Source organism: Cynoglossus semilaevis, chromosome 3 (genome assembly GCF_000523025.1).
Source record: "Cynoglossus semilaevis isolate Cse_v1.0 chromosome 3, Cse_v1.0, whole genome shotgun sequence".
Taxonomy (NCBI): domain Eukaryota; kingdom Metazoa; phylum Chordata; class Actinopteri; order Pleuronectiformes; family Cynoglossidae; genus Cynoglossus; species Cynoglossus semilaevis.
The window spans coordinates 11,537,589-11,547,734 of NC_024309.1; the positions used below are offsets into that span (position 1 = coordinate 11,537,589).

General features: G+C 42.8%; 1 protein-coding gene across 13 annotated transcripts in view; it reads right to left on the bottom strand.

The window, feature by feature from the left end:
• The window catches only part of LOC103377328 (receptor-type tyrosine-protein phosphatase mu-like), a 68,678-nt gene that overhangs the window by 19,709 nt on the left and 38,823 nt on the right, over positions 1 to 10,146 (bottom strand). For 8 of the 13 annotated variants that reach the window (XM_017031618.2, XM_017031619.2, XM_017031617.2 and 5 more), the window contains 9 exons: positions 9,967 to 10,142; positions 9,777 to 9,886; positions 9,487 to 9,688; positions 9,067 to 9,169; positions 6,900 to 7,081; positions 6,715 to 6,809; positions 5,220 to 5,256; positions 3,027 to 3,101; positions 670 to 802 (listed from right to left, as the gene is read on the bottom strand). In XM_017031618.2, the coding sequence (XP_016887107.1) occupies positions 670 to 802; positions 3,027 to 3,101; positions 5,220 to 5,256; positions 6,715 to 6,809; positions 6,900 to 7,081; positions 9,067 to 9,169; positions 9,487 to 9,688; positions 9,777 to 9,886; positions 9,967 to 10,142 (1,113 nt within the window). The remainder of the gene's footprint in view (positions 1 to 669; positions 803 to 3,026; positions 3,102 to 5,219; positions 5,257 to 6,714; positions 6,810 to 6,899; positions 7,082 to 9,066; positions 9,170 to 9,486; positions 9,689 to 9,776; positions 9,887 to 9,966; positions 10,143 to 10,146) is intronic. The other 5 variants (XM_017031621.2, XM_017031624.2, XM_017031622.2 and 2 more) reach the window with 1 other exon arrangement.

Consider the following 10,146-nt stretch of genomic DNA (forward strand, 5'->3'; position numbering starts at 1 on the left):
TGAAAAGAGTCTGACCTCTGTCTGCTCCAGGGATGGAAATCAAACGCACCCGTCAACGTTAAAAACCTCATTATCACCAGCGGGCGCCGCGGCTCGTCCTCTCGCTCTTTAACATCAGTTACAAAGATCTGAGCGCCATCGCTGACACACGCGCACACGCACGCACGCTCACACACACACACGTGTATGAGATGTGTGTGTGAAATATAGATGTGTGTGTGTCTGGAGCCTGGAGCATCAACTGGAGGCGACTCTGGAAATATAAAAGAATAAAACGCTCTTTCATCTAAATTTCTCTCTTATCTCCATCGTTCTCCAAACACAGCTTTACTTTGTGTTTGTGTGTATGTGTGTACGTGTGTGTGTGTGTGTCGGCCTCTGTGTGTATCCCAGTGGGGTTTTGTGTGTGTGTGTGTGTTTGAAGTTGGAGAATAAAGTGAGTTTAATGGTGATTACAGCTGCACTGATTTGCTCCATTTATCATCCTCATCATCCTCAGTGTTGCTCCGTGTGTGTGTGTGTGTGTGTGTGTGTTCTCGTGCACGTGAACATGTAAAGTTAAAACACTGATTTTACTGAAGCAGCGGCAGGAGCACACACCAAGGTCCAGCCTAACAATTAACCCTGCTCCTGTGATCAGCTGATCAAAAATCAATCATAAAATCTCACCGTTTCTTCATTAGCAGCACGACGCCGAGGAAGATGATGATGAAGAGCAGCAGCCCGGCGATGGCTCCGGCGATCTTCACCGTGTGGTCCGACTGGTTGCCCTGCTCTGGCTCTGGTTTCCTGGTGGCTGCGCCTGAAAGCATTAACCTCCATTAACCTTTAATGTGAAAAATTATTGATAATCTTTCAGGTTGACACGCAGTGAAACAACGGATCAATAAACAACAACCTTTAAAATATGTCTGATTCATCATGAGGGGGAAAAAAAACATACTCATATTTTAAACACACAGGTCTCTGAATTAAGTTATAAGAAATTAAATGTTTTTTATTTATTATGTCTTTAAATACTTTTTTTTTAAGTATTTAACCTGAATTTTTTTCACACATTTTTCATGCATGTGTTATACATATATTTTTTCTCTCTTTTTTTTTTAAATAAATAAAACTCTTCCCACTTAATAAATGTTACTGGTTTAAATCCAAAAATATTTTTCACATTTTATTCTGTAACTATTTTTCTATTTTTTACAATGTATTTCTAATACATTTCTCATGTATTTCCATTTCATGAGCTACAAACCATTTTTTAAATAACTTAAAAATGTACAAATATATGTATATGTATAAATATATATAGATAACAAAACAAACAACTGTTTTTTTTATTAATTACAGTTAAATGGATCACCATCATTTTTGCTAATTAGATTTAGTTTTGACCTGTTTTCTTCTTTTCTGTTTCCAAAACTTTTTTTAACATAAAGTAAAGAACATTTAAATCAAACAACATAATGAACTCAGAATGTTGGGTTCAAAAGATTTGGATGTTTTTGTCTTTACCTACAAATTTTATTCTATGAAAAGAAGATTCCTAATATTTCGTTCCTTAACTAAAAGTTTGAACTTTCTCTGTTGAGATCAAAAGTGCTGAATGGACTGAAGTAAAAAAACTAAACAATATTGTTCAGGTTAAGTGAATTCCTGACAATTTTTTTCAATCCCTGTGATTTTTAAAAGTAGTTTATCACACAAATATGGTAAATGTACGGACGTGGATGGCGTCGATGTGTGAATATAAAAATGGAGGCGTTTTGTTGATGCAAATGTGTTTTGTGTTTGTGACAGTGAAGACGAACAGCGGCGTCCTCGTCCTCGCACTGAATAATGTGATGAGATGTCAGAGCCATGAAAAACCCATCAACCTGCTCTCTCTCTCTCTCTCTCTCTCTGTGTGTGTGTGTGTGTGCAGGTGTAATATCCTTCCTCATGACTCTGTAGATGAGAAACGTTCAGGACTCGACGCTGCTGTTGAGCTGTGTAATGTGTCATTTTAGACCCACTACACTTTTCCAATCAGAACCTGACAACAGCTATCAGTCACCCTGGGTGTGTGTGAGTGTGTGTGTGTGTGTGTGTGTGTGAGTGTGTGAGACAGAGATGTACAAGAGGAGACACAACTTCCTCCAGCTTTCCTATAAACAAAAATGAAACCAGACGACCTACACTGAAATGTATGATTACTACAGTCATTACGGTAACAGCACATGTCAAACCCGTCCAAGTGGATCCTTTTTTTTTTCTTTTTTACCAGTTTATCTTTATTTCCTCACTTTTTTCTCTCCTCAAGGTCATGCCAACGCTCCCACAGACACGGCACGCCTCGCAGGCAGAGTGAACGCTGCTGCGTTCACTTTAAAGGCTGTGAAAACACTTTGCTTTGAAGGCAGAAGATCATCTCTCTCCTCTCTGTGTGTGTAGTGTGTAGTGTGTGTAGTGTGTGTGTGTGTGTGGTGTTTTTTTATGTGTAAGTGAAGCTGTTTTCTGCTTCAGGGCTTCAGCCAGTCACGCTGAGTGGGAGGTGTGGGTATTAATATGTGTATGCGTGCGTGTGTGTGTGTGTGTGTGTGTGTACAAGGGGAACAGCTGTTACAAGTGTTGGAGCTGGCTGGTAACACACATACACCGTGACACACACACACACACTCTGTGACTGATACAAACACTGAGCTAAAGTTTCCACCTATAAACTGGTAAATATTTAAATGTAATTTTCAGTCAGAGTGTGTGTTTATATGTGTGTATGTGTGTGTGTTTATTAATAAATCTGATACTGATGTTGGCACATACATGCACACACACCCCGCCCCCCCCCTCCCCCCCCAGGGCCATGCTTCATTCAGAACCTCATTGACAAAGCTGTCATTTCCCAGTTCTCTTCTCTCTGACTCTGTTTCTGTCGATGGTTCTGAACCTAACGCTGTTGTTTCGCTGGTGTTTCCGGCTGCGGTGAGTTGGTGTGAACAGAAATAGTTGGTCAGAAACAGGTGGTAAACTGTGTCAGCTGTGTGTCTGACCTGTCAGCTGCTTGTCGCCTGCCGCCGGGGCGACGCGGACGTACGGCGTGGTGAGCTGGGTGACGATTATAGCAGCTATTCATCCAGGAAGGCATGCAGAGAGAGAGAGAGAGAGAGAGGGAGAGGGAGGGAGAGAGAGAGAGAGAGATGCAGCAGTGTTTGACCAGAAGCAGAAACATTAGTCTCATGCAGATGGAGGTGATTAAAACAAAAACAACCTCCATATAAAAGAGCACTAAACGGTTTACGGCTCATTGTGATGCAGTTATTGGCACATGTTTTTCAAGTGTTTGAAGTTTGTGTGGGGCAGTGTAGACCCCTGAGCTGGGAGCTGACCGTGCTGGGCTCTTACACCCTTAGAGGGAAAAAAAAAAACGAATGAAAAAAATGTCTACAAACAGCACAGAACTCAGAGGCTGCACGACATTCACTCTGCAGAACCAGAACAGAGAGAGAGAGAGTGATGTCAGAGCGTACGTTCTTTTATTTACGGCTACCTTCGTTACTGAGTAGGAATGTGTGATTTTGCGACTCCAGAGTCCGGTGAGATCCTGGGTTCGTACCCTCCCCGGTCTGTCTGACACTGACGTAGTGAGGAGGTCTGGTCTGGAGCCAGCTGAACTCAACAGTACCCAGCAGCAGAACACCAGAGACGGCTCTAATCAGAATCACTGATTCTGGCCGTAGTTCCTTCCGTCCTCACCCTCCTGAACCTCTGTGCTGCCTTGGACACCGTCCCTCACCCCAACCGTCTCTCTCTGTCTCTCCAGTTAACATTCTTCACGCTCCCTCACCTCTCGCTTCCTGTTGTTGTTGGGGGTTTTTTTATAAACTTTGGTGGTGGGTGTTTTTTTTTTTTTAACAAATCATACATTTTCTGTACTATTTTTTTTTTGATTATATGTGTTTTGTCCTAAAACTGCTTCACAATGAGTCGAAGACAACGGCAGAGAAACAGACCTAGAAAAAGATCAATCAATTAATCAGTCAATCAATCAATCAATCAGTTAGTTCATCAATGATAAGGTATTAGTGACAGTTAGCTGAGTTAGCAATTATGACAGAAAAACAAATCTTTGGTCCTTCCTTTTCATACACGTGTGTGTGTGTGTGTGTGTGTGTGTGTTTTCTGTTAACATTCCACTAATGTTCACTTTCTTTTTTACAGTCACATCAGCTTCTCTGGTTCTTAATCGCCTCAAGGCATCGCTGTAACGGAGGAGGCGGAGTTTCATTCTCCTGGGAGCACTGGTTGGCTGCTGCAGTGTGACTGACAGGTGTCGTGGGACCTGCCGAGCCAATCTGCATCTGGCGTCGTTAGCTGTTCAGAACTGAGCTCCAGTAAAAGCTAATTAAAGCTATTAGCGTGTGAGTGGGTGTGAGTGCGTGTGTGTATAATAAGATGTGTGTGTTGTAACAGTCTGTCAGCTTGTTTAGCTGCGGCACGTCACAGCTCTCTGGGCGCCCATACAGTTCCAGTCATTAGCTGTGTGTGTTAGCTTAGCATCACAATAGCACAGAGTTGCGCGTCTAAATGTGTGTGTATATGTGTGTGTTTGTGTATCTGCGTGATTTCAGGCCGAGCCGGTCCTCGCACTGGATGACTGAGTTAAGGACAGGTGTCAGGCGTTAGCCGCCATCTGTGGGCCATTACACTTCTGGATGGGAGCAGCATGCTAACCATTAGCCTAGCGCTCCAACAGCTAACTGCCATCTGTGTCTCATTACTCTGAATGGCTTGGCTGCTGCACGGTTAGCTAGTGGCTAATTTAGCGCTCCAATCCAGGGAACAGGTCCACATGGCTATTGGCGCTAGCAGCTAACAGTCCAACATTAAAATGGCCTTTCAAAATAAAGGTACATTAGGAGAAGTAAGAATTCTGACTTTGTAGGATTCAAACTTTTTCAAATAAAATTGACTAAATTTTCTTTTTTTATATATTTAAATTTTCTGAGAAAACAAGTCACAATTCTTACCAGAAAATGTCTAAACATTTAAAGATTTCATTCTAAATTGTCTTGCAGAATAAAGTGGATATGATTCTTATTCGTCTTATTTTTAAATAAATAAACAGGTTAAGTAGCTTAACAAAGAACAGGATTATTTCCAAAAAAAAAAAAAAATCTAGATTAGAGATGTTTAAAACATGAAATACAAGCACCCTTTCAAAATAAAAGCCTCTGCGTTCCTACCTTTTGTGGCAACTCGCACACAGTCGATCTTGGTTTCCTGTTAGAGAGAGGAAAGAATGCACACACACACACACACACACACACGCAGTCATCGTAAACAGAGCGGACAGAAGGTAAATGGCTGTGGATCAGTGGCTGTGCTGGCATTTAACAACTGATACACACACACACACACACACAAACGCACAAACACAGAGTGTATTGTGTGTGTGTTAATTATTGACACCAGGGGGGTTTATAATTGGTGTGTGTGCTGAATAATGCAACAACAGTAGAGCTTTTTACTGTCACCAAACCACACAGACGTGTGTGTGTGTGTGTGTGTGTGTGTCCATGAATATTCATGAACTCTTGTGGTTAATTTGTCGTCTATTTGTTAAAAGCAGAAGAACCAAGATGTTCTCTTTCACTTTACTCCAGACCTGTCCCTCTCCACGCAAGTGCGTGCGTTTGTGTGAGAACAACTGCGAAACCGTGAACAATTACTTTCATTACACACACACACACACACACACACTCATACCCATACCCAGTCCCCCGGCAGCCCATTAGTGCTGCTGCTCCTGGAACTTTCTCCACTCATATTAAACACCACGTGTGTGTGTGTGTGTGTTTGTGTGGTAATGTAATCATGAGAAGATAACACAAATTAGACCTCAAACACCAGTAACTTCATCAAGACTTTTTTTTTTCTCAGTGTAGATGAAACATTCGCTCGTCTTCATCTGACCGTCCTAATCTGCATTTCTGTGCAAATCACAGAGGAGAAACTCCTGAGCAGAAACATTTACAGTCAAGATGCTTCACTCCTGGGACTGTCCTCAGACACAGTTACATTTTAGCTCTAGAAAATGGTTCAGTGAACCATTCTCCCCCCTAAGGGCAGTAGCGTGCTAAGCGATAGCTTTAGCAGAAGCACATTTGTGTGAATTAATGAATTCGTTTTTATTTTATTAGCCATTATCTTTAGAGAAGCATCAGGTCCATTAGTTATTTGACTGAGTTTGAATAATTCTGCCTCCAAATGACTTATTATCCAAATGACACACTCTGAGAGGTGTCAGCCTAGCATAAACAGAAAGAGCGTAATTAGCTTAGCCAGAACCAGGACAGTCGTAAGCTAACGGTAGCTTAGCCAGAACCAGGACAGTCGTAGCTAACGGAAGGAAACAGATTCCTTGTCACAAGAACCAAGGAACAGGACTTGAAAACTTTGAACAATTGACATTGACATCAATGTTGACCTAACATTTTAATTTAATTTTTTTATTTTCCTAGCTATTTTCTCCAACAAAAAAATGTTCCTACTGGATCGTTCCTTTCAGCTGACCACTTTAAATAAGGTCAATAAAAAGACTTTTTTGTCTTAGGAAATGTAGTTTTTAGATATTACAAATGAATTCATACCACACACTTTGACAGAAACTGTATGTGGAGAGCGTCTTTGACCTTTCCCTGGTGGGAGCGATGGTGTCATGTGGACGGTTAAACTCACCCCATTGGCTGAGCTCACGGCCTGGTAATAGATGCCATAACTCTTGTGAGGCAGCAGAGGAGCGTTCCAATAACCACTGTACGTCCTGTTATCACCTGCACATACACACGTACACATGTATGTTATCAAGTAAATCACTTTCTTTTTAATGACATCACTTCCCGTCTGACGTGACACTGACTCACCGACACAGAAGGGTGTGGGCGCTCTCAGTTCACTCATCGGCAACTCCGCACTGAAGTAATACTGCGAGTTGAGCAGCGTAGCGTTCTGGAAGTGAATGGGCACGGGGTAACAGCGCAGGATCTCTGCAGTACCTCTCTTCTGCCTGCGGGGGCGCTCCTCCTCCACCACCACCTGGTACTTGCTGTGAAAACATAGGCGTACTTATTAGATGTGGTGTTGTTTAATTAGATAAAGATTTACTGAAACTTTAACAACAGTAATATTAATAATAAGACAATACGAGTTATTGTTTCCACCAGCAGGGGTCAGGGTTCACACAGAAACACCAAGCTGCACCTGAACGCACCACAGCATCTGTGTCCTGAGGGACGTTCAAAACAATAGTGGTGTTTTTCGCAGGAAATAGGTTCAGGACAGAAGTAATATATCACACACACACACACACACACACACACACACACACACACCCACACCCACACGCACAAACACAAGTCTAAGGGTGTGTATGGACACTGAAACTGCTGCTTTGTCATTTTTCCTGCTGGACAGGAAACTAAAGGAGGACAGGAAGACACACTAACACACAAACACAAACACACACATGAAATCCCGTCTTGTCAGTCTCTCTCTCTCTCTCTCTCTCTCTCCTCCCCCTCATTTCTTTCTTTATCTCTGTTCTTTTTCTTCTCTTTGACAAATGTCTCCAATCACATTTCTCCACACTCATCTGTGTGTGTGTGTGTGTGTGTGTGTCAATGTAATCTGATTACAGCTGCAGGTCGCCTGCGGCAACACCTTGTGTCTTACAATTTGAGGCTCTTGTACCTCTGCGTGAATGTGTGTGTGTGTGTGTGGAGCGGCACACACAGAAATGTCAGAACAGACAAAAGCAAAGTTAAATATAAACAAACATGAAATCATATCTGAGAGCAGCATCTGCTCAGTGGGCTATCATGTCAATTACCACAGTGCACATCACACACACACACACACACATTCACACAGAGAGAGGTACAAGAAGGCAATTATCCTCTTTTAACATTAAGTGGCGCTGTTCTGACACGTGTAAAGCTCCAACAGTCACCTTTAATCAAACCCTATAAACAAACAGTGTTACACTATCGAGCTGAAAAAGTGGTTAAACATAAAAAAGTTATAGATAGAAAAATTCTGAAATTCCACTAGAGACCAGCAGGGGGCGACAATCAGAGAAAGTGCTACGATAAAAAATCAGTAAGCTTATCATCTTCTGCCAAACGGTCGACACAGGAAGTGTTGACTTCTTAGAAGAGGCCAGAAAGTTGTGTTTTTTAGTAAGTACATGTATCAGTGTCATATCTAAAAAAACTAACAGTCAAGCTAGCACTGGACGTCGGCTAATAATCCACCAGACATCCGGTTGGTTTGTTTAAATACTAATATCTACTTTCCTTCATTAGTTCCTTCGTTAACAATCAAAAACTTCACGTCGCTCACTTAAATTCATTGACTTGTACAATACCTAGCCTAGCTTTGCTAGTTGCTTAGCTAGGTAGCATTTGTCTTTATTTTTCCAATTCAGTGCCGACAAAATAATTTTTAATTTTCAGGCGATGTTACACACTGTTAAGACGGTTAAAATAAAGACGACATAAAAAACTACAAACAGCATCAAGTAATGTAAACATAGACCACGCCCATAGGTGGCGCTGTTACCCCTGTGAATGTGAGCAGAGGAGATTCCTTCACGTCAACGGTTCGATTTGATACTAAATCTGTTCTTTAATAAAGAACTAGTCAGTCATCGTGATTGGCAGCTCAGCTGTTAATCCCGTTAATCCCCTGATTAGCTCCGCCCCGATCGCTAATTAACCAAATCCCTGGTTACAGCTGTTGACATGACAACTGTTACCGCGGATACCGCCTCTCCCTATGTGTCAGTGTGTGTGTGTGCGTGGACGCTCACACACGGACCAAACTTTAAATAAGACGAAATAAAATATAAATAAACAACAAATAAATCAACATAAATAGATGATGAAGCTGAAATAAAAACATGAGACGGTGTTTTTGTCTTTTAACATTTGATGTTTTAGTCATGAAAACTTTATAGCTGTGTGTGTGTGTGTGTCTGAATAATTAGTGCACTCCGACGTGCACACACACACACACACACACATGTATTACCTGACTGGAGCTCCTCTGCTCTGAGCTGGTCTCAGCAGGACGGTCACGCTGGTCTCTGTCTGGTTCAGAGGAGACTCCTGGTCATAGGCTGGCATCAGAGGAGCTGAGGACAGAGACACAACAATGTCCAACATCAGTCTTCATATCTGAGCCTCTCTACTTATGTCCTTTCTACATCTTCTGTCTATGTCCTTCACATTCATGTACATTACTGGACACTTCTGTGTTTGTTCTCTGCATCCAAACCATATCTGTCTTCTCACATCTGTCCCCGTCTGTCCCCGTCTGTATTCTTGTGTCTCCTCAACAGCCATGGTCTTCACCATGTCCCTGACATACAGTCTTTGTCCTCATGTTCTCCACACCTCTCTCCTAACATCCCTGTCCTTCGTCTTTAGCTCCTTGTTACGACGGACATACCTGAGATCTTGGTGGTGAACTGTGTGATCACAGGCGGTCCAAAGCCTTTGATAGTGGAGGCTCTTATTGTGAAGGAGTAGGTGGAGCCTGGGAAGAGGCCGGTGAAGACATGACTTGTCTCATTGGCTGTTTTAAACACCTTTCCACTCTGATTGGACAGATCGAACTCCGTGTCAAAGGAGCTCAGGGCTTTGTAGGAGACCTGGGGAAAGACAGGAGGGATTGTGGGTAATGGACCTAACCAGATAAGAGCTGAATGCACCCCAGCCACTGGGTAACACCATGTTTACCTCATATTGTCGGATCAGGCCGTACTTCTGTAGAGGTTCCCTCCAGCTGAGGCTGATCTGCTGCTCGTAGCTGCTGCCGGTCACGGAGTCGAGCGGGACGGCTCCAGGGACTGAGGTTTACAGACGTACAGCCGTCAGAAACAGTCACAAAGAACGGACACGTAAACTTGTAAACTTCTGTGACACTAACCGTCCTCGTCGGTCAGCACCAGCAGCTCCTCGCTCTCCTTGCTCCCTTCAGGGTTACTGAGGACCAGTCTCAGGCTGACGTTGGTGTACGGTGGAAGGTTACGTACGGTGTGTTGTGGCGCTGAACTCAGGGTGTCGTACAGCACCTCCTCTCGTACCTCCTCCTTCACTTGCTCCCTGA